Here is a 25,781-nt window from a genome sequence, read left to right as displayed (position 1 = left end):
TAGTTGGATGACAGAGGCCATTTGGAGTCTGTGACAGTATGTGTTTGTGCCTGCTGTTGTGTATGCATCTGTGTATGGTTTCAGGCATGTGCTTATGTGTAAATTCTGTGTGTTGAGATCTGATTTGTGCATGAAACAGGAGAGCGTTACAGATCAGTGGCGTCAAATGAGCGCGCTCATCAGTTAGCCAAACACCCCTTGGTGATCACTCAGTGTCGTTAGATTTAATTTCCTGTGGAACGAGATCTTGGTGGATCCAAGACAAATCCCTGCAATCATAACTGCCTTTAGATGATTCACTGCCTTCATTTCAGTCTCACTGGGTGGTGGGTACTGTTGTGTAAGGCATTATGTATAGTTCAGACTAACGCATCAATTATAATCATTGAAAACACATGAACAATACAATAGATTTCTTAGAATTTTACTTCCAAGAAATGTCTTCCTTCTTAATGTCTTTTGAAAAAAGAAGGTAAAGTGAAACATACAGCCAACTAACTATACACCATTCCTAATACACACTAAATCACAGATAAATATGGGAGGCACCTGCATGTTCGTTAATAGCTTTGCCCTGGACAGTGTAGAGCATGAGGGCCAGCAAGAGGCAATGAGATAAGATTCTGCTTAGCATTTGAATAGGGTTTTCTGATTTCTATTCAGTTGGCCTATGGCCATGCTAGTGCTTAAGTGGTCTGGGTGAGTCTGTCTGGTCTCTACTGTGCCAACCAATGTGCAGGCTCATATCTGGCAATATGTGATGTCTGTCAGTGTCCCGGTCCGTCTGTCTGCCTGCCTGCCTGCCTGTCTGACTGCCTGCTTGTCTGTCTGTCCGTTTGGCTGGATGAGTGTCTGGCTGGTTAATAATCAGCCTGGCTAGCTGCTAATCATCGTCCCAGCTGCAGAAGCAGGTGGTCACACATACCACAGCTCCCAGTCTCATTCACCATGTGATGTCATCTCCCTGCACCTGGTCACACTACATTACACATAACTGAGGTAGCCAGTTTCCCCTCTATGAAATCACAAGTCTTCTTCTGTCCCTGAAGCTGAGAACCATTGACGTTTATATCTCAAGGGAGTGGAGGAGGTGGCTTCAGCAGTGCACTGGTTGCTGGTAAACAAACACAAAAGCTCTGTGTCGCTTCCTCCACCTCGGCCATGCCTGGGACTGATCCCAGAGCAGTCTAACAGGCAGAGGCAGCAGTTAGGACACACTCCACATCAAAATGGGAAGCCATTAACTCCACAACACACAAGGTCACCTTCAACTAGACACAGCAGCCACCTAACTTCCTCTTCTGATATGCCCGATGGATGCAGCGGCACAGTCATGTAAAGGTCAGGCTATGAAACAGAATGGAACCACAGCTGTCTTAGTAACCACACACTTAAACATTTGATCTTGTCTCCCTTTACTTTTGAAAGTGATCAAAATGCTTTGAGTATCACTTTCAAACAGCAGGAAAGGAAATGAGAGAGGGAGGGAGTGGAAAAGGGGAAAGGGGAAAGAGGAAAGAGAGCGACAGAGTAAAGGAGAGAGAAGGAGAGAGAGGGAGACAGCATAGACTGGATGATCATGTTTCAACTCTGGTGTGCAGCTGTTGAGGGCTCTGGTGGCTGATAGGTGTCCCTTACAGCAAATGTAATCCAAGCCAAACATAATATCTGTCTACGCCATCAAAAGATCACCAAGTCATAACACATCCGCTATAACTCTGCTGTTGTGCAAGGCCAAAACAAACCCACTAATGGGTTAAGAGACTGAAGGAAAATAATGAATAATGACATTAAATATATGATTAATTAATAAACTAGGTCAAACCAGTCAACAAGTAAAAATGAGTTGTGACTAGGGATACCCAACAACATTTTTCTCAAAACCACAAGGCTGGTAAAGGTGAATACTATGAGCACTTATCTTCATGGGGTCAGTTGGCAGTTTATGTAACATTCCCCTCCTCCATTTGCCTAGTTCCCTAGTTCCCTACTTCCTCCCCATCCACACAGTTCAGTTCAGAATCCAATGCTGTGTCTCCAGTGTTACCAAAGGGCTTCTTTAAAGAGGAAGTGTTCTTAATAATTGCACAACTAAAACAGCCACAAAAACCATTTACCTAAAGCATTTGTGTGTGTGCTTGTGCATTTGTGTGTAATTGTGCACAACACCTTCCAGCAAGACACATCCATCAGAGTGCCAATGTGCAGTGTGACAGTCGTAACCCAAAATAAATTGTGGATCTGGCTGAGTCCTGACCCTTTCACAAGATCAATCCCAAGCAGCATTGTCCACCTTGCAGTGTTGCGCAAAGCCATGTATGCGTGTGAAAGAATGTGTGTTTAAGGGTGTGTGTGAAAGTAACCGAGAATAACGGGCATTTGAACCAGGAACATCAGTGCAGAAATAACACACCATTCCACACACCAGAGGGTGAATCAATTCCAGCAACATTCGATTCAAACGCATATCAGCTAGCGTCTGAACTTCAGCCCTCAACACTGTCACATTCTCCCCTGCTCCATATGATGGATTACCATCTCCGGCAGTCTCGGAGGGTCTCGGAGAGAGAGAGGTAGGTGGGTGGGGGAGGTCAGTCACTACAGGGACACATTCATCGGAGGGGAGCGCTGGGTTAAGGAATTATGGTTTGACAGAGATCTGGGGTGGATAGGAGAGGGCAAAGGGTTCTTCAGGGGTCAGAGGATCCAATCCCTGCTGGACTCAATGGCAAGCCACCCTCAGAATGCAGCGGTCTACAGGGATTTCACTCAGGGTCACATTTTTCGATTAATATTATTATCACTCACTTGTCCCTTTGCCCACTTGTCAGAGAATAGAGTGGTATCAGACTTATTCATCTGAATTGTGGTAAATAGCACACCTGTGTAACAATTTAAAATAGAGCTTAAGAGCTGGAAACCCCATGTGTTAGGTTATCAACACACAGTCTAGATAACAGATTAATAGACTGATGCAAAAGGGGATTTGTGCAGACAATATTTTAACGATCATCAAAAATAAATCTCCTTACCAAAAAAAATGTGAGCTGCTAAGGGTTTGAATAAATTACAACAATAAATCAATATTAAAACAGAAATCAAAATGCAACCCAACCATGAAAGCAGAAGCCTGTGAGGCAGTCTGTGTTTTAAAGTTGATCAATAATCAGCCTGCAGACAGATCAATAATTTACAGCTCAGTCTAAATCTCAAACAGTCAGATGAGAGTAAAAGTAAGGGTAAGGGTAGTAAGGGTAAGTATTGGAACATACTTGTCTGAAGGTGCTCACTTTTTACATCAATGTTGCCATTCTTGTACAATTTAGGGACCCGGTATTAATGCAAAAAATATTTTTTTTAGTGACACCAGAGCGAGCACCCACAACGTGAGGCAAGGGTGGTGAGACAAATGGGGGTTGGAGGGGCAAAGAGAACGTGGAGAGAAGAGGTAAAACACAAACAGGCAGGAGAGACAAAGCAATAGTCGTGCATTGTCACAGTGGAGAGGCCATCAATAACAGTGTCACTATAAAGAGAGAAAGAGGGAGAGTGTGAAGGAGCGAGAGTAGGGTGTATAAAAGAAACACAACAAAACCCGGTGCGACGGGTGCTTCATCTTGCCGGGCACTAATGGGCGTGAGAAGTGGCTGGCTCAGCAGTCTTCGCTTGACAGCTCACTCTTCTCCTGACGGGCCGTGGCATCCACGAAGGAGCGCCACACACTCGCTTAATCTGGTTTATACACTCGAAGGTGACACAGTGGTGGAAGTAGAGAGGTGGAGAGTGGGAGAAAGAGGGAGAGAAAAAGACTGATAAGCAGTTGAGAAAGATGGTCAAAGTTCATCCCAAACTTGGATGTCATTAAATGCTCCATCTCCTTGCCACCATCCTGCACCCACCCACACTCCATTTTGCCCTCAGCTCTTTCTGCACTATACAATTATTCCTGTCATTCTTCAGCCATATTTTCCCATCCCCGGCACCACACTCGCTTCCTCTGAAGGTAAGAAGGTGACACAGACAGTCTATTTCCCTTGGTGGAGTCGAGGAGGTCAGAGCTGGGACACAAGGCCCGCTGAGGATAGTAAAAGTGCAGTCTCAGGACATATCATATGTGTGTGAACAAGCTAGTTTGTGTGTGTGTGACAGTGAAAGGTCAGAGTGCTGGTAGTGACTCCTATGATTTATCTCCCTGTGAGAATATACTTTCCAAATTTCTGTTCCATTTCTGAAGGACAGTCTCTTTCCAAGCATTGCAGCAGCAGCAGCAGCAGCAGTTGGGTTGTGGCAGCAGCTCCTCATTTACTGTGGCCATCTGTGGCTGAGAAATGAGATAAGAGCAATCTGCGTGCTACTGTACATGACTGGAGTAAACTGTGTGTTGCACATAGTTGTTTGTGTGTCTACGTGTGTTTGGATATTGTGTGAATCCCAATGGATAATAACACCTCTTTACATAAGTCAGCAAACACAGCTGATACATTTAATCAGTTATTTTTTCTCCTTTTACGGTTTATCAGAGGCAGATAACTCTCACATCCTTGCCTGCTCTCACTACCTCTCTTATCTCAGGACAACATTCCCACCTTTTCTGCATCCATACACTTGTCTATTCCCCTGTCATGTCACTTACTGCACCAAACTTGTTCAGTAAGACTTATCAATAGTGCTAGGTAATGAAACAATGACAATAGCCATTGGAATTTCCTTGATAGCAAATTGTTGGGATCAAAGTTTTTATTAAATATTCTGCAGCTACAAAAAATGTGCTTTTTAAAAAATAGGTATTAGTTGAGTGTTATCCCAAAAAGCCAAACAAAATAGTAATGTTGGAGAATTATTGAGTCTTGGGATTTCTTTTTCTTTTTCTTTTTCTTTAATAGAGTACTTGCAATCTAGTAATTGTTTCACAGAGAGATGTGGGTCTGCTTTCTACCCATCCCAACACATCAACAAACAGAGACACAGAGGTGTGCTAGACGAGTGAAACATATTTAAATACAAATTGAACTGTGCTCAGATTTTGAGACTGTGTTTTATTTCCTAACTGTAGCATGCATCATTAATGTGGTGTAATGGCTGCATTGTTACTGTTTCCTTCATTACCCTTCATTATTTCTCAAGGACTTCAGCGCAGATTAAACCTCAGCCTACCGGGGTTTATACACTTGTGAGGGCAGGTGTTGTTCACGTGCGTGAGTGTGTGTGTGTGTGTGTGTGTGTGTTTGTGTGCGTGTCTGTTGTTTCTGTGTGTTTGTCACTCCGTTTTCTCATTTCTGAAATGAAGTAATGAGTCCAGATGAGCTTGTGAAAGGCTCGGCAGTGCAACTCAGCCTGACTCCCCACCTGGCCTGCTCTTCCTGGCCTGTCCCTTTATTAGCTTCCCCTCATGCTGGACACAACAGGAACAGCTTGGTACCCTCCTCCTCTCTTCACTACTCACACCTCTCCCAATTCTATTTTCCTGCTAATTACCTTGTTGTACGAGCACCAAATGCTACCTAACGATTCACTTAATTGCAAAAGTGGTACATTAGATGATATCAAAGGACCTTTTTAAAAGTCATCCAATCCCATTCCAAACACCATTTAGAACCAACCCAAGACATCTGTTTCATTTCGGTGTCATTTGCATTTTTAAAGGTTACAAACTGAACACACAAGCAAAGGAAACAAACACCTTAATATTCTGTGCCCTCATTCGTCTCTAAAGCTTATCTCCACAGATGATTATGTACACCCAACACGCATACAACCACATTCACACATTCACGTCAGACAGTCTGAGTCACTTCGACACTCAATTAAAAGTGCAACTGTTCACCCCACATGCTTGTATCTGGAGCACTACGTACACATGCTACCTATCCACCTGAGAAGGTGGGGCTAATTAACATTTTCCTTAGGATCCTATCGCCCCAGGTGCGCCTTGTCACACTTACATATACACAGATATCCGCAGTGCTAGCAATTTATTCAGCGGTGGCTGCAGCTAGCATTTTTTGACACAGGCTTCACAATGATTTATGAACCTGCCCATTGACCTAGTTTATACTGAAAAGAGAAAAGGGGGCACATCCCCTCTTATATGCGGCATATCCATCTCATGGAGCTGGCCTACAGTCAGTTTTGGAGAGCATGGGACGAGGAGTCAGATTACGAAGCAGACTGCTCAGATAGCCTCTAGGCAATACGTTCTCTATCCTCTGAAATGCAGAAAGGTGAACAACAGCAAAAATGAAATCTCTTCCAAAATCCAGCAAAGTGATGTCTAAGCATTATTCTCACACTCTGCACATGCACCACAGACTTAGATAACACAAGGCAGTTCATGCTCCTGCCCATCCATTTGTCAACAATGTGTGTTCAACATATAACACTTAAAAGAAACACGGTTGGAAGGCTAAGCACAGCAAAGGCACAAGTCCCCCCAATCTGGCTCTTATTAATAATGCAAAGGCACCTCTCAGAGGCCTCTTCCCCCTCTTCCTCTTTACTCCACCTTTCCTCTTCTGACAGAGAGAGTGGTGAGTGCTGCCCGGCTTGATGTCCGGCATGCAGCAGCGCAACTCTGCTCGCTGGACACTGAGTTCAATCTGTTTCAGAGATTCAATTCAATTATCTCACCGGGGTCTTGCTGAGCCACTCTTGAATGCAAGGGGGGTAGAGATGTATTCAATACAAGGGAGGGAGAGCGGGAGGTAGAAGAAGGGGGGTGACATATCATAAACACGAATCCGGTTCAACACGGATATATATTTAAATGCTGCTTTTTCTTGGGTGATTAGCTTTGGCTTTACAATCACTAGACGGATGTCAGGAGCTGATAAGGCTAATCACTGCAGTAAGCCAATGCAGAGGGATTTAGCACCCCACCCCCTCTATAGCCCCCACTGAAGACCTGGCTGAAAGAGAAAACTGAGAAGTCTAGGGCCCATACAAACCAAAAAAAAAGGCATGGGCCCTCCGTCATCTCTGGGATTGGGGTCTGAGTATTTGGTCTAGTTGCTACATTTAAAAGTTAGACTCATATTATCATATATATATATATATATATATATATATATATATATATATATATATATATATATATAAAGAGAGAGAGAGAGAGAGAGAGAGAGAGAGAGAGAGAGAGAGAGAGAGAGAGAGAGAGAGAGAGAGAGAGAGAGAGCATTCAGAGTACAGAACAATGACAACATAACAAGGGAGCTGTGTCAGATGAGTGCAGTGCTGTTTATGAATATTTTGGTGCCCTAAATCAGACACTTAATTGGTTCATGTACTGATCCTGCAGACCAGCTTCAGGACATCTATGCTCAATATCCTTTGGACTAGCTGTCATTAATTTTTTAAGAAGCCATTTATGTGTTAATATAATACTCTTCCTCAGTATTTTAGTCCTCTTTCCCCCTGATCGCCTCCATCTTTCTTTGCTTTGATCTGTCCGCAGTCAGTTACTTTATCCTTTTAATGTCCTTTTAATGATTTCAAAGCAAATCATTATTTTATGCTGCAATCTTATATTTAATGCTCTATTCTAGCATTTATTTCTCTCTTTCTATTTTTCTGTACTTTGTTTTTATTATTAGTGTGGGGGGGGTGGGGGGTTAATTGTATGTTTTAATGTTTCTCAAATTGCATGTTTTTCTGTTTTATGTAAAGCACATTGAGTTGCCATTGTGTATGAAATGCGCTATATAAATAAAACTGCCTTGCCTTGCCTTATATTTTAAATATTGTAGTTGAACTAAATAGTAGTAGTAGATATACTGTCCCTCCACCATCAAGTAAAACAGTAGCTAACCCTGCTGAACTACACTTGACCCATCAATACAACCACACTCCACCTCAGTCAGACCAACACTTTCTTCTGAGAGTGTCTCATGTTATCAAAACAGTCACTACAGGATTACCTATAAATTGAATTGACACATCAGACATCATTATCATCAACTCATTTTGTCTCCGGAGGAGTGTCTGAATCTCTCTGTCTCAAACCCAGTCTCACTGCTAATACCTGTCATATGTCTGTTCTTATTTCCTCACCATACTGGCTCTTCCTCATCCCCTCTTCTCCTAGCCTCATGACCTCTCACCTCTTACCTTTAAGCCATTCAAGCAGTCAATGCTTCTATTCAACCCCCTCTGCTGCTCAACCCATATAACAACCCATAAGGAGGTACAGAAGCAGTATTGAAAAGAAAGGACAAGAAACGGTGTGAAAAAGGAAAAATAAAATAATCTAGAGACTTCATCAATTTTTCATGAATTTTCATTTAGACTGGAGGAGCCCTCTTACAGCAATCGATAGATCAAGCTGCTGTCACGCAGTTAGCACCAGGGGGCTGTTGGAAGACCCTTGGGAAGGCAGGGGACTGGATCAGAGAGACCAACCCCCTCCTCTCCAACACATAGAGCCCATTTCCTGAGGATCACAAACCAACTGTCCTTTCTGACTTAGAAATCCAGTTACCGGTCCTGTCCATCAGGTGAAAAATTAGAGCATAATTAGCAAGAGATTTAGTCACTCTATGTTTGATGTAAATACCAAGGAAAATGAGAGCTGATACATTATTAGATAGTGTTAATCACAACTAACTCTACAAGTTAATCACACTTATCATAATATAAGATCTCCACACTAAATCCCATAAAACAAGTGAAGCATCTAAAACTGTCAGCCTCCACTACTAAAAACCCCTGACAGTGTGATTATGCCTTATGAACATAGCTCTTGTTTGAAACACAGGGCAATAGTTCCACCAGTTAAAACAACACATGACTTTCTGCTCCACCCTATGGGCAGCTTGGGGTCCCTGTGATCCGCTCCATAGGAAACCCAGTCTGATTCTGCTAGAGAGGGGTGCTCATCTTCAAAGGTAATTTGATCCACAGTTCAGGTTTTGTCTGTCAGTGTTTCCCAACACAGTCCAGGCAGCCTGTGTCAAATTTCCATCAGGACTTTGATCTGTGCCTGTCGCTCTACCCCCACCAACTACAAGACACCATGACTTCAACGAAAACATGTCCCACTCATGAAGTTTGACAGTAGCTTTATGTCTAACTCCATGATCTGCCGCCAACTTCAATAAAACTCCCTTGAGCTAAGAATACACAAAATTAATCTGAAGTGTTTGATTTAAAAACTCATTATCCCACCAAACAATATATCACACATGTGAGAACTCAACTCAGTTTAAATGTCTCATTCAGACATACAGGAAATTATGATATGGGTTGTAAATAGAGAACACCAAAAGCAAAATCGTCTCTACAAGTAGAGTAATCACAGTAGCTTCAATTCGATCCTTGATTTGTTTACTGTTATTCCCTTTAGTGAAGACAAAGTAATTTTCCATTATGTATAAATAGAATAAAATAATACGATTGTGCAATGATGACAGGAAATTATCAAATATTATCTTTCAATTATCCTGAGCAGAATGCAAATTTCCACCTGGGAGCAGCGATCAAGACTTTTCTTCATCCAGCCAAATTACTTATTGAATTATATTAGCAAGACAATTTCAGCAAAACAGGAAAGAGGGGAAATAAAGAAAAAAGGAGATAGTGTTTTGACTCACATGCTACTTCCAAAGATGCGTTGCGGCTGACAGCTTCTCCCAGGTAGTTGCGGGCCACGCAAACATAGGCTCCCTCATCCGGTTTGCTCCGTCGTCCATGAACGATGCGTAAGAAGAAAAGCGAGCCGCTGGGCAGCAGCATGCGATGAGAACGTGTGTCATCTTTGTCTGTTTCCACTCGCTCTCCATCCTTGTACCACTCCACTGTTGGAGTTGGCCGCCCCTCTGCTTTACAGTTGAGAGTGGCGGGCTCCCCTTTGGATACAATCAGGTCAGAGGGGTGCTCCACAATCCGGGGTGGGGAGTCCTCCTGGCGCAGACGGGATCCTGGAGGAAACAGAAGAGATGCATTTAATCATAGAGGAACAGCTTACAGACTTAAAGCATGGTTTCAGTTCAGTATTTTAATAAACAAGACCTCAAGTAAAACAAACAGGTATACTATATGGACAATAGGGGTTGCATGATGTGAATCTGATGTTCACTTCATCATCAAAAACTATGAGGAAAAATATTTGTTGGTAACCTTTTATGCATGAAATTTACTAAACAATATATTGTAAATATATAATTTTGTAATAAAATAACTAATTGAAAAGCTTTTATGAGAAAATCATGACAGCACTCCACTAAAATATGACAAACAAATCTACATTTTCATCAGAAGACTAAAACTAACATGAATCCTTTCCTTAGCTTGCTTCCACTGCTGCCTTGACCTGGAAAAGCAGCAGAAAATGGACGGATGACCGTAGCTAATAGTTTGTCTTGGCTTAGAAGCATGTAAAAACATATACTGGACCCTTTAATCAACATTTCAGGCTAGTCAAAAAGCAGCCATCTGCTCTTCCCCACCCTACAAGCAAGGGCTTGTGGGTAATTGGACCCATGGGTAACCACTGAATGGAGGCGTACAGTAGAGACAGCTTACGTCTGAACCATACACACACAAATTATATATTTGGCTTTCGGTGGGGTGCAAACAAGTAAAACTGTTGAGTCCACTGTTGAAGAAGTGCACATGTTATGTGAATATTTATGCTGGGGTCCAGACTCATGTCAAATGCTAATCCCCTGTGGCTGAAAACCTTGGCTCACTTTTTTATTAGGGCTTGCAGTTGGTGAGCTCTGGGAGTCTGGCAGCTAAGATAATGCTCCCCAAGTCAGAGCGCTATGTGTTTCTGTCACCAGGTCTTAACCATGGAGATAAGATGCTGTAGGCCAGACATACACACATTTACATCACAGAGGCCCTGGGAACCAGTTAACAATCAAACAGTTTGATCCAACATCAAACAGTCCAAGCCAGTAAAAGGAATAGGGAATAAGGCAAACTTTTTTCAACAGGCATATCGTCTTTCTTTTGAACCACATTCAGTACCCCATCAATGACCGATTCAGTTGGCAGCTGAACTTTAAACAGTCAGTGTTGTATTTAATTGAGTGCTAGCCTCTTTGTCTTAAAATTAGTTGTTGCAGGTGTGCATGTGATTGAGCTGAGTTGACGACTGTGCCCTTCCCCGGGGCAGTAGAGTGGGGTAATAGGATGATGCCTGCCGTACAGAAGAGCGGTGTACCATATAGCCCTTTGTGCCTGTGTAACAGCTAATTTCAGCGTAGGATGAGGGCAAACAGTGGAGGTTCCAGCTCTTTGTTTGGCTGGGTATGCACATGTTCCACTACCCCTTACATTTGAATCTCCCAGGGGGAAGCCGGGACAAGCTGTACCCCGGTCTTTCCTGCCCAAGAGTCTGCAGGCAAGGGAGGACAGGTGCAGGTAAAAACCCATACATCAGCACAAAAATTCACTTCAAAGACTCTGAGTGGTGGTTCTTTGTGTGCACATGCAAATGTATGCTTGCATTGTGTGGAAATCTACACTACTCTGCCATTTGTCTTAACAGGGATCAGGCATCAGATAGTGGCATGTTGGCCTCTAAAGAGAAGGTAGTCTGTTCTCTTCTTCCTAATTTGGGTTAATTCCCCCCATTTCCCCTTCATTGATTAGTGATCAGGCCTAGTGTCTTGCTCTAAGTGGGGCCACAGACAAGGGCGTGTAGAAGAGGGGGGTGGCGATATCCTGCTACTGGAGTGCATAATCTAATCTCATTAATATTGTGTGGAAAACTGTAGATGTATTTTTGGTGGTGGAACAAAAACCAGCAATATGCTAATGGCACTTTTACCTAATCCCTTTCACCAATGGTAGGTAACTGTAACTTAGCCAGCAGCCAGTTTTCCTGTCAAAGCAGGGGCAGAAGGGCAAGTTTGTATTCTGGCAGTAAGTGACTTAATAAATGAAGCAGTAATTAACACCGCGACATTGATAAATGGAGGGCAAGATAAAGGACGGACATGGAGACCCCCATCTCCCTCAGATGGAGTGTCAAACGCACATTTATTCTTATCTCATTGGAGCATCTGCTTCCTTCATAATCCACAGGCCCTGTGGTGTCTTTCCACAAAGACCAATGTGCATGCACAGCACTAAACTGCGGTGACTCCATTCGATTTATATCAGTCTAATTTCTTTAAATCCAATTTGTATTCCAATCTACTGCCTTCTAATCACTTAAACCTTGAGTCCCCATCTGCTCTCCTCTTTCCCGTGGAAATGAACACAGCAGATGCCTCTACAATTGTCCTTTCACTGCCAGAAAAAGCTGAGCTGAGTGCACACGGGGCTGGACGTGACTGTTCAGTGTCCTTCCTGAGTGGAGGCAGTCAGGTGCAGAGGTAGAAAAGGTTAAAAGCACACCCATATGCTATGTAATATGTTTAAAAGCGGCCCATCGATCTTAATCCTTGATAACCTTAACATGTAAACCTTGCCTGTTGTTCAGGAAACTTCCCTTTTATAAGCACAAAAACAAAATGTTTGTACCAGCGTGTGTTGTTTTTAATGTGCCCTCATGTGGCTGTCCTGCCCTGGTGATGTCCCTAAATGTACGCAGTCCAGGAAGATCACATAAAAAATCTCATTTATTTCTCCACTGCACAGCCATCAGACCAAACTCCTCACAGAAGTAAGAGTCAATTTCCAGCTTCCTATTGGGCCCCCTTTCTCACTCTCTTTATGGTAAATGGGCTTTCTGTTGCCCTTTTAATGCGATCATTGGTGCTGTGCAATCAAGTGCTCTCTGAGCTGAGGCGAGTGCACTTCACTGGGTCTCAGGGCACACGCTCCAATCAAAATGCTGTGTTTCCCCCTGTCTGCAATAACACCACCATTACTTTTCACCACTGCTGTGCAGTCATCCACTCCTGGAGGAAAGCAGGAATCATAGAACAAACAAACAAGCACACAGACAGAGAATGAAATCAGAGAGGGATTACTGAACCAGAAGCCGATTCTTCCCTGCCTTTTCTTTAAGTCTACTTATGTCGGCTTCACTGAAAAATGCTTCTATCCAAGAAATAGGCAGTATTTCCTACTGTATAATCGTCTTTTTTCTCAATTCCAAACATTTTTTATTATTGTATAGTTTTTTTAATATTGTATTATTTTACATTGACTAGACCTGTCTATATTGCGTGTTGTTTGTCTGAAACTTTATGTTGCTGTTTATCTTGGCCAGAACACTAATCTCAGTGAGGTTTTCCTGGTAAAATAATGGTATAATAAATAAATAAACAATTAATGTTTGTGAAGTATAAGAATATCATTTGGTTTTACATAGTTAAATCCAGGATTTCACCTACCAAACGGTTTATTGTCACTCACACTATTCCACTGACCACACAAGTATAAGTGGTCTTTTCTATTATGTTTGTCACATATTTATTCATGTGTGCAACAGAAGGTCAGGCCTTTGATGATCTTTTTGTAATTATTTTCATTAGCTCCCAGGAGAAATTCTCGCCCACCAACCAAATCAATACCCTCACCAGTCTCAGCCTGAGCATAAAAGGAAGGGCTCCCCAAAGAGACATTAGTTATTCTGCCAACAGACATGTACTCTGATCACAGGTAACCAATGGCAACATCGGACCAAGGCAAAAAGTTCTAGTCACCGAGGCTCCAAAAAACATCAAACATGAAAACCAGGTTAAGGCCAAGATGCAGCAACGCTGTAATATGGATAGTGAAATGGAAGAGGTAGTTCAGGCAGAAAGTGCTAAAACCCAGCAAGCTGAGTGAATATAAAATTGTAGAAAGAAAAAAAAAATCCTCAAAGAAATTTCAGGAGAAATGAATTATGCAGTCGATCCATGTTGTCCATCCTGAAATATATTCCCACTTCTTCTGGCTCTCTCCACTTCTCCACAACCTCCCACTCCATCTCCTTCTCTCTATATATCCCCGCCTCTCCCTCCCAATCTCTCTCTGTTTCCCTCACTTGATCCCTGTCCTGTTATATCCTACCCTTGCTGTGAGGGTGACAGAGTCACATCCGTCATGTCATCAGAAGGGAAATGTGAGAGAGAGGCAGGGGGAAACTGGGGGTGGCGAGAATGATGTTACTGGCCGTCCGCGCCTCTGCACTGGCCTGCAGTGACACTTGCAAGCAGCTCGTTCTGCACCCGAGATTCATCTTCTTTACGGCGGGCTGTCAGTAGCGTCACAGCACATGAGCCCCAGTATACCCCAATACCAGGCACACAGCTCATCTCGGGGAGGTGTCACAAAAGACAACCTGGTTATCTGCTGGAGTTCATCCTAGCCCACTGCATACAGCCACCCAACAGATATACAGTAAAAAAAATCACACAGTGAGAACACAGAAAGAGAAATAAAGGGTGTTCACAGGTGCAGAGCTCTTCTGTTGCAAGAAAGGGAGGGAGTTCAATCCAGTTAGCTAGCAAGCTCACATGATGGGCTCCGTTCCATCTCAGTGCTCTGCATACTGGCCCCCCTCCCTTCTTCAGCTAAGATCTACACTCTGAAAGCAAACACAAGGGTAATTCTAGGAGCTGATCTTAACTTCTCACTGCATCCATGCTTGCCTCCAACAAATATCAGATAGAATTCCACTCAGTGAGTATTTCGGGTAGTGGTGTGGTGGGGTCGTATTGACTTTGCATCTGTGTATTTGCCCTCTCTCCCCCATGCTGTTGGAATATATAAATAGATAACTGTGGGAACAGAATATCTGATTTTGCTGCAAAGGGCTGTTTCACATAGCAAGCAGTTTCTCTCTTGTTATTTTACTCTCATTCTCACTCTTCATTCTACAATCGGTTGATGAACACCAAGCTGATGTTATCTTTTTCTCAGCAGATGGCTTGTCAGAGAAGAGCTGAGATTTCTTACCTGAAACAAGCGACTCAAGTGGAAAAAGAGGAAGACATGAGAACGGTTTAGATATTTTCATAGCAAAGTGCAAGTGTGTTGATGAGGGTGCTGCCTGCTCTCTACCTATCAGCTGATGAGTGTGTGGAGTACAGCACCAGCTCAATGGGACTGTCAGGCCATTGGTAGGAACACTAAACTATGTGATGCAGATTAAATGATTTCCGATGCAAGGGCCACTCAAGCGTGTAGCTCTCTGCACTACTCCACGGACTTTAGCCCTTTCTCTTTTCATGCAGATCCTTCTCAGTAGCCAGGACTCAGCCATTTGCTTTCCTGCCTCTGCTTTAGTCTCTGCAGTAGTCTTGATATTAAATATGTGCACTTGTGTGCAGAAAATCAACTATTCAAATCCCAGAACACCGAACGCATCAAAATTTGAGAGGTGCAGTTTTATGATTACTAGTCTCCCCTACACATCAACTACTATGGAGGAGCTATTGAGTTATACTGTATGCAGTAATGTCCACTTGCTTTAATATAGCAGTGGTCATCAGTAGATGGAGGCAGAGCAACATTTTCTTTGGTCATTTTAATCTCTGTAAATGTGCTATAAAATCAGATACTGTAAGCAAGCAGCAATGTTTATGTTTATTCTCTTAGGATACATGCCTGTGTGTATGTGTGTGAGTTTGTGGTGTGCATGTGAATGTAGACACAGCTGGGCTCCAAAATCACATCACCAATTCCCTACTTTCAACCGTGGGCTACTCTAAAGAGTTCCTACAGCGAGCAGTGCAATGAAATGAATGGCATCAATTGATTCTCCCTCAAGCATTGTAATCTCTTTACCTGCATTGCTGAGCTGCCCCAGCAGATTGAATAGGGAGAAATAAATATGTGCTTTATTGCTTTAGAAATGAAGGCTAAGGGGAGGGAAGGGTGGAAGAGATGCCTTCAGGTGTCCATGACACACTCTGTTGAGTGAGAGATGAGTGGATAATTGGAGGTGTGCTGTGGGTCCTGACCTGTAGTGCACACATTGTAATATCCCTGCATGTCAATGAGGGCAGTCACCACCTGCCATCTGCAGCCACTTAGTGGTCCTCAGCTCCACATGAGAACAGAACATGAGGAATAAGAGCTCTAACCACACACAAGTGATGGACTCAGGTAGTAGAGTAAAGTAATCAAATGACCCCCATAGCTCATACTTTGTATTTTTTAAAGGTGTAACACAGCAAGTCAAGATGAGATTTATTAAATTTCTATTCCATGGGACACTTCATCTGGTCTGGCTTAGGGCTACAAGGTCAGGGGTGCTAGGAGGAAGTGGATGAAGGACTCATTCAATTTACTTTGGCCCATATAGTATATCCATGCTAACACAAAAACAATGTGCTGTGATGGTTATGAATAGTGCCCGCAAACACATACACACACATTATATTTAATAATTCTACCACTGGCTGGGTGTTACTGGGCCTCTAAATGACAAATGCTTGTGAGCAGCTCCCCAGAAAAAAACACATCACCATCCTGGAAGTGAAACTGGAGAGTTCAAACGTTCAAGGATGCGATTAAGGCTTTCTTCCTACCCACTGCAATGGTTGTGACACTTGGCTTGTGCCACATTCCACACTGACACTTCAACCACAAAGCCAGTCTCACCAGGGGCCATTATATATAGTAAATCAACTCACCCTGCAGTGCCTTGTTTTCAGCAGGGAAACAACAAGTACAGATTCCTGCAGAACTGATATTAATGTAATAATCTCCCATAATCTTTTATCATGACAATATTGTTAAATCAGGCCATTTTTTTCATTTTTAGCAACTGAACAACAGCATGAATTAACACACAGAATGTCTGCTTACACAACAAGACTATGTAGAAATACATTGCCAGGGAACACGTCATCTTTTTACCAAATAAGGAGCAATAAATGTAGCCAAGACAACAAGAATAATGACAGCCCACTATTCACATTATATAAACAGGCAAGATATTAGTAAACAGTATTTGAAATTTTTAATGGCCATTTGCTATTTTAACATAAAGTACTTATACAGTACAGTATGTTGAGGCAGGGGGGCAGTTATGGAAGTTGACATGGACTATACATGGACATTACTATAGTTTCTAAACTGGTTTGGTAAGTGATAGTGTATTGTTTTTGTCTCAATTTCTATTGAGTTAGACTCCATGGTTTGTTAAAGGGAAGAAAGGGTACCGAGCTGTCATGGTTGGGTGATACATAGACCAGCTGGGGATGGAATGAGACACTTATTCAGTGGCTCCACCATTCTGAGTGGCATTACAGCTGCGCTGGACTACTGCTGCGTGTGACGGATGTGTGCTTTAGTGTCGTGCTCTGGTTGTCCATCTTCACACATCTCACACAGAGAGACAGCTCATGCATTTTTATCACAAGACCAGACCTCATTGTCAATACACTAGTGAGACACTCAGCTCAGGTACACTGTGTTGAGTGAGAGATGTCACACAGACTCTTGACAATGAAGACCAATAAGATATGTTACTGAGGAGGTGCTGAAGGAAAAAATGACCCAATATTGACAAGAAATATATAACAAACAGAAAGGTTTAATAAGCAGTAATGTTTATACTATAAATGTTTTCTGCATTCAGCTCATGTGCCTTTTATGTAGTGCCTCATTACTGGTTCCTTTTGCCAAGAGCTTGGTGCAACCATAGTGTCTTCATGCATGCATGGCTACCAGCATACATTTACATGCATGTGTGTGTGTCTGTTGACAGTATGTGTGTGTGAGCTTGCACCTATGAACATGTATAGTCATATATAATTGTATGTTCTGAGAGTCATTCAACCTTGACACCCCACCCTTTGGAACATTGCTTCAAAGGGCAGTGTAAGGGCAATCAAACACAGAGTAATTAGACACTTTACCAAACATGATGTTTCAGTGCAGCATGCAACATACGGACAATGATTAGGAGTATGTTGTCTCTTGCAGCAAGTTTACAGCATTACAAGTTTGTGTTGTATACCCCATCCTGACTTCCCGCCTGCATTTTGGCACGCTTTTAAGATCATTTTAAGATAATTAATATTGATGTCGATGAGAATGCTTGCCACATACACACTATTGTCCTACATGCAGTCAGTTTTATTTGTAACCACTGGCTGGGTGTTTGCCATTGATCAATAAGGGTTGATTCAATATCATCTAATCATCAGGGATTATGTAACAGTAATCAGATCAACATTTTCTGTCTGTCAGCCTGCCTAAAAATCTTAATCAGCAACAGAGAGAGGATTAGATCTGTGTTATGAGGCCCAGAGGGGTAAGCACAGGTGTGTACTATGTAAGTACAGGTGCGTCAGACAGGTGAAAGCCCTGACCACTTGCTTTAGTCAGCATGCTCAATAAATCATAACACTCCTCCCCCAAACTCTACCTCCATATACACTCCCCCACTGTACTGCCATCACAGGTGCACAGCAACCCCCTCAGTGTTTGAATTCCACCCTCATGGATGCTGCTACCAACAGATAGTTGTACAAAGATATCCTGTGTGTGTACGTGAGGGACAGAAAGCAGGAGATGAAGGCGGGGAAAGTTTGGAAATATATTTTACTGCTGCATACCTGCTGTAATCGCTCATTCCCTTTTGTCTTTGTTTCTCTAGGCAAAAGCATCAATGCATTAGGCCATTTTTCTGCTCTGTAAATGTCAGCTGTATGCTTGGCTGATGCTTAATAAAGCAGAGGTAAAACAAGGAAAATTGGTATCACCCCCCACCACACACACACACACCATGGGGAGTGGAAAGGGTCACGGAGGACAAGACGCACATGCATACACTAACGCGATTATTTACTAAAAATCCCATGTCTGTATGTATGTGCATCTGGGTGTGATTAGTATAACTCAGCCATTCAGATGCACATGTGTATCTGTGTGTGCATCCTGCATGCACACGTGTGTTTTTTATTTTTTATTTTTCCTAATCCATTCAGGTGCTCCTCTCTGTTATAGGATGCAGATTTTGACACCAGCATCAGGTCACGGTAGCTTACTAGTAAAGTAGCAGACTGGAAATTATAGTGTTGGCGGTTTGAATCCACTGTCAAGCATGTTTTTTTCATCCACAGAAAAAACCCATCAAATTTGTCTGGGTGGAGTTCACCATCATGACACATGCAGAAGAGAATGACTATCAACTTCTCCCTCAAGGTCAGTCAGCTATGCTACTTTATTGAGTAGCATACTGTTTCAACATTAATGCCCACATACAATAAATAAAATATTCATTTCAACAAGAAAATACAAATACTACACATTCAAGGGATGGGGGTAAAAGCAGTGGAAATTCTGGATTAAATTAAAATAAAAAGCCAGTAAGCTTTAAACAAGTCATTTTTAAAATTGGATAACATACCTTAACCTGAGTCATCAGTTTGTAACTGCTTTCAAAGGGACAAATTATTGTCACTGCATTTAATAAATATGACCTCACTTTTACATGTGTAATGTATTGGTAAAATGTGTTAACGAGCATGATCCCAGAAAAGTTGTGTATCCTTTCATTTCTGAGTGATCACTGTCATTCACAGAGCAGTATTTTGGACTAAGAAGTACTCAAAGTCTATTCTGTTCCATCCTGAAAGAGTGGAGTGATGGCTGCTGAAATGTGAGCCCTGGAGTAGCCATACTTGGCTTTTAAAATATTGGAGTAGACAGGCCCACATCACTGGTCAAGTAACACCTAACACTCATACATTCACACATACACTAGGACCTGTGTATGTAGATTTTCATTGTACAAGTGATCACCTCATCCTACTTCTTTGTTCCTGCTCCCTGTTCATTCACTTCCTCTGATTTAAGTCTCACTGTATTTACCCTTCATTCATTTTTGATGTTAATCAGAGAATAAACAGTAGTGCTCTTTGATGTAGAGGAAAGTGGCTTCCTTGACAGTGATGACACCGTGGGAGACAGTGGAGAGGAGCTTCCTGTAGATGGCAGATGAAGGTTCATCATTACAGAAGCCCCATTCCAGCAAATGAACCGCAATTACAATAACGCTGCCTAAACGCTGCCAACTCGAGCAGAACAATCACATTTGGGGCGAGACATTGCAATGGCTCTTACACAATGACCTCAGCCTGCCTCATCATTCACCTAGACTATTTTAATCTGGGCTTACTTTCCATTATAGGGCAGTACTTTAGACCTCTCTCATTCAATCATGATCATCAACAGCGCTGTTGGTCTCCAAGGTGCTTCGGTAATAAAGCCTCATCCTTGCCATTTTGCTTTAAAAGATTGTGTTGTTAAACAACTCTTCTCTCAATTTTTATATTCGATTACACTCTTTCTGTCTCTCTCTCCAATACTCTTCTTCCTAACAAACACACACACACACACATGCAGCGACTCTCCTCTGAGTTTCTCTCGACTCAGCATTAGTGAAACCACAACCCTGCTGGTGGATAGGGAGTTGAACGCTGTCTAGGCCACTGGAGACCCTGTGTTTCCGTCTCCATAGCCTCTTAGACAGATTTAAGTTGGAGTATATTTCAGCACCTCTCAGTGTGTCACCCAGGATGGATGTGATGTCACCAGCTCCTACATCAGACACAAGCATGCAGGAGATCTTAGAATAGCACAAGGTCAGGAGAGCATGTCCTCTATGCAAAGCATGTTCTAATGCAGCTTCAAAAGCAGCACTATGGAGTTTAAGAGATAACCAGACAGCTGCGGACCGACATATTCCTGGAAATATATTCTATCTCAATCAACGTATTTCTCCATAACGTCCTATAACTCTGTTTTATGATCTTCTTTCAGGTCTTAAAACAAATCCTTTCTCTCTTCCAATGCTGGCAACAACCAGCACACATTCATTCTATCCCTCTATTCTGTCTCCACCTCACCTTTTCTCTTCTCTCCAACACACTGACATTATTAATCACAGCACACTAAACAGTGACTGACGCCATTCACAAGGCTTGGCTTTGTTGGCTATACTGCCCAGTGAATACAACTCCAGACCTTTTTGTCTGCCTAAGTGGACTCTTAGAGGAAGCTCCTCCCTTTCCAAGGACCCTCAGATTACCTCTGAAAAGGGCTGGGTGATGGGTGAGTTCTGCTGGGATGGAGGGGGGAGGTGGGTGACAGGCAAATGATTGGAAAGATCCACTGCTCCCGGGGAGATGTGCACCCTCTCCCTCTGGGCAGCTAGCAATGCCATCAGCCACTGCTTAGCAACCAGTGGGTTTGGCTGAACAGAGAGTGAAAGACACCAAAAAAGGTAAAAGAAAGAGTAAAAAGGGGAAAAAAAACCCAAATCCGAGCAGAAAGGGAATGTGGTTTACTAACTACAGAAAGCATGAGGACTGATCTAAAAAGCTTCAGAAGCTAAACTTGCAGCTGTGAAGAACAAAAGCAGGAGCTGACAGGTGAAAGAAAAGAAAAATGGGGCTTTGCAGGCTCTCGCATTCAGTGACAACAAAAACTCAGCTTTACATACTGCTAAGTTATACAAACAATACAAAGCAAACACATGTGATTGTGAATCATCACTCACAACATAGTGATGATATAATGTCCCAGTTTGTGACTGGTCAGGAACATTATTTCCTCATTCTATGATCATGAGCCTCTCTTTGTCTGCATAATGCTGGTGTGTGTACAGCGAGGTGTGCCCAATTCAAAAGTACACCTAAAATTAAATATGACTTTTGGTTTATACAATTTAAGAGTACATTGTAATCCCCCCCATCATTCCATCAGTCACAAACTGGACCAATCCCAATAACGATTTCTTCCACCTAAGCCTTCCTATTCTGATGATTAATGTGAGTCATCACATTAATTCTGCAGTTGAGGCTGTTATAATTCCTTCATTAAGCCAGTTCCCTTGTAGGCCAGTGAAACCCAGAAAGCCCTATAAAATTGTAAAAAAAAAAAAAAAAAAAAAAAGTGCTGATTTAGCACTCCTGGCAGATTGGCCGAAGATGGCTGAGCCAATTTACTGTCCACTGGCTAAAGAAATTAAACAGTATCAATCTCATTTACAATCAACAAGATCATCATCATTAAAGATTAATCAAACAAATGGGAATAATAAACAGGGCAACTGTCCCAGTTTGGTTTTAAGCTGGTTTACGGTGTAGATTTGCAGTTGTGAAATCCTTAAAGCAAAATCACCACAGCAGCACTATCTACTTCAGTGCAGAGACTGAGCGCTCACAACATTTGCCAAATACCACCAATACAGTGAACCTCCCATTCACAGGTCTGAACTACTTGTGTGGTGTTAAAAATACTACTTTTGCTTGTGTCATATGAATGCATAAAAGTTTTGAAGGTTTAATGTAATTGCTAAAAATGTTAATGTCAAAATGCTCTCAGTCTCTGCATTACAGAGATAACCTGTAGCCACTGTATTAAGCCTGAGAATCATTCACACTCAGAGATGTTTGCTTTACACTGACTGTAGCAGACCCACAAAGTCTCAGAGAAGAAAGTCATTCAAATAATTGTCTGCCTTAATCCTTTGATCATAATATGTTCATATCATTCAATAAAAAGACTGCATATTCTGTTTCAAAAGAATAAAAAAAAAAAAAAATCAATTCATCTCTGCTCTAATTTTAACCTCCTGAAAGGCAATCATTAGCTCCAGCGGAAGAGAAATCTGTTGAATCTGTTGAACTGCCCTTGTTCATGTATTACTTTGAGTTCATATGGATGATGAAGAAACGGGCGTAGAGCAGTAATTGCTGAGGTGATGATAAAGAAATGTATTTACCTACACTTAGATATATAAGATATCTGTGTTTCCCTAATAACAACTGTGTGCTTGACAACATTAGTCATTTAATGATCCAAACTCTGTGAAAATATGTATAATAAATTGAATATATTTTCTTGTGAAACGAAAACATATATTCACAATATTTCCTAAAAAGTAAACCTGTGTAAAATAATAGAGGAGTGCCAAAGACAGCGTCAGGCGAAGTGAGAGGAAAACAAACCTGTATATTTTTAATAAATACCAGAAAAAGTTCTACACAGCAAGACACTGTGAGCAACTTACCATCAACTTGAAAATACAGTAATCCACCAACAAGGATGAACGCTAGCGGACCCATACTAGCATATTAAACATCCACGGCTGGCGCGCAAATTCTCGATTCACTGCAGAAACAAAAATGTGCCAAATGACAGGCAAGTCTATTCCGTGTTTCTGGGAGTTGGGTATAGCTCCTAGTTACTGACAAAAGACAGTTTCAATGTCCAGAAATTGAGAGGATCCATTTATCAGTAGGTCACCTCACCCGGAGCTGCTAGGGGTAAACATATCCACCAGACCTTCAACCCAAACTCTAGGTCTTTGAGTATTATCCCCGCTTGCCCCGCGAGTTCTTCCGCAATCTCTGCTATTTCTCCGAGATGACCTGTACTGTACTGTCCAAGCTGAAGCCCACAGAGCCAGGGGGATACAACAAATATAAAGTCCAGGCTGGAAAACAAGCGGAGGCTTTGCACTTCTTCTCCGCAGGTCCTCGGCTCCTTCAGACGCGTCTGTGGCACCTTTCAAATCTTCAGCGACGTCTCACATCACAACATATGGCTGGGCTGACACACTGACTGGAAACGAGCCTTCAACTCTCATGCATTCCCAAAAAGTTGTTTTATTACAAAGGGAACCGGCTCCCAAAAGACCCATGTGCTTAGCTTAGGATAAGGCGCTGTACATGTACAGTCATAGACTACTACAAGTCAGTTCAAAATCCTCCTCGCTCTGTCTCTTGGTTTCAACAGCGCTACCGCTAGGAGCGCACGGTCTATGCGCACCCAGCACAGCCCGCAGCCCACCACACTGAAGCTTGACACACTTGCACAGAACAGGGATCGGTGCGGGAAGACAGCAGCGAGAAGGGAAGGGAGCAGGAGGCTGAGGGGAAGGGAAGTCGAGGGGAACTTGGATATTAGTCCAAATCTGTCTGATGTGAAGAAATGAAGTGAGCCCCTTTCTACAGGAAAATAAGGAGCTTATGTATTGTAAGCGGGGATGCAGTGGAGGGGATTGTAAACCCACATAAACTCTGTTTACACAATTTTACTTTAATTTATGTTCCTCTTTCCTGGCCTTACTGTACTACTTACATAGTATAGGTGGTGCTTTGCGTAAAAGAAAATCACCCAACAGGTAGGATATGTGATAACACAAGATTAGATTTTTATGGGGAAAATATTTAGAACATTAGAATAATGCAGAAAAGATGTGTAAAAAAATAAAAATAAAAATGAGTCACTCTTTCATAATATGGCGATTACTAATCAGTTGGCTATATATCTGAATGTAGGCATGTCAAAGATGCAGGGAAATAATATGCTGAATAGTGTGTGGATGATTATGCATTTTGATGTCGAAGCAGAATTGTAGATATGATCGCTGTCAGAAATCAATGACTGATTGACTGATAATGTGCACCAAGACAAGGAGAGAGACAGCCTGTCTACATACCAACAATGCAAACATTCAGCATGTGTTTTACAGGGCAAAGTGCACAGACACAGGCAGAAAGCAGCATTCACAGGCAAATCATTATGATTCACTCTTAAATAATGGGCAGATTTAGATGATATAGGTGGATACAGCAGTCGTGACACAAGCAATGTTGAGGTTCAGAGAGAGCAACATGGAGGTTGTGTATGTGGCCTGCGCTATTGCCCAGCAACCTCCTTCATGTTGCTTCACCGGTTTATTACAGAGTGAGCTATGAGCTGCGAGCTCCCCCTACTGGTGTCAGTCATGGCAGTCGCCTTGTCACTAGGCGTATTAATACTCATACCAAGTGGTGTAAGAAGAGGACCCAGCACATGCAGCCCCACAAGCAATATTTTCTAAATCAACATGAATGAACAAACAGCACTGTTCCCCTCACATGTATGTCCCTGGTATTTCCAGCAGCAGAGGTAAGCAGATTTGGTAAATACCTGAGGAGCTCCTTTAACACATGGGAATAGGAGTACAAAATAATGTAAAATTATGTATTTCATCCACACACAAAAAAACCGTACACAATGCAAATAGTGTTGCTGTATACAGTATTAATGTAACATATGTTTAGAAAAAAGAGGAAGAAAATATGACCAGATGAAGATATCAAAGTGTAAGACAAAATCCAACAAGTTGCCCCCTTTGTACCCCACCTGAACAGATGAACCTTGAGCAGTAGCACAACCTAATAGGCTTGGATTTCTCATTTTATGATTTCAATCAAAGTCAGCCATAGAACAAAGCCCCCAAAACTCACAGTATTTGCCCTGAAGGTGTCTGTGAAAACCATACTCTAATAAATGGAACGGTGAATGGACTGCATGTATACAGTGCCTTTCTAGTCTACTAACCACACAAAATACTTTACAACACATGCCGACATTCACACATTCACACAAATATTCATAATGATAGGAGATGCTGCCAGCCTGTTCATGAGGAGCAATATAGTGCTTTACATTGTTTATTATGCTCAAGCACACAATTCACACACACTGAGTTTGGGGCTCAGTATCCTGCCCATGGACAGTTCCACATGCAGACTGGAGGAGCCAGGGATTGAACTGTTGACCCTGATTAGGAGATGACCCGCTCTACTTCCTGTGCCATAGCCGCCGATGATAAATACAACAATAAAACAATATAGAGACACTATGACAGGATGGCTTTGGCAAAGAAAACCACTTCCGTCGCCTTTAATAATAGCTTTGAGAGCTCATTTTTCCCTCTTCTGTTTGTTTGTCAAGCCGCATGTTCGAGCTTGCCCTATAAAGGCCTGGCTGGGACTGCAACATGTTGTAAGTTTGCTAGCCCACTCCCACTGCAGGCTGTGCTGTCAGCTGGCCAGACAGAGTGATTTGTCTTCATATTTTAATATGTTTGTGAACTGCATGCA

General features: G+C 42.3%; 1 protein-coding gene across 1 annotated transcript in view; it reads right to left on the bottom strand.

Annotated features, from left to right (window-relative positions):
• The window catches only part of robo2 (roundabout, axon guidance receptor, homolog 2 (Drosophila)), a 163,436-nt gene extending 140,409 nt beyond the window's left edge, over positions 1–23,027 (bottom strand). The window contains exons 1-2 of the mRNA XM_053320673.1: positions 22,916–23,027; positions 9,585–9,911 (exon numbers count right to left, since the gene is read on the bottom strand). Of these exons, the coding sequence (XP_053176648.1) occupies positions 9,585–9,911; positions 22,916–22,970 (382 nt within the window). The 5' untranslated portion in view covers positions 22,971–23,027. The remainder of the gene's footprint in view (positions 1–9,584; positions 9,912–22,915) is intronic.
• Between the last annotated feature and the right edge of the window lie 2,754 nt (positions 23,028–25,781).

This window comes from Scomber japonicus, chromosome 6 (assembly GCF_027409825.1).
Source record: "Scomber japonicus isolate fScoJap1 chromosome 6, fScoJap1.pri, whole genome shotgun sequence".
Taxonomy (NCBI): domain Eukaryota; kingdom Metazoa; phylum Chordata; class Actinopteri; order Scombriformes; family Scombridae; genus Scomber; species Scomber japonicus.
Note: the sequence above shows the minus strand (reverse complement) of the source record. Positions and strands in the feature narration are given on the sequence as shown.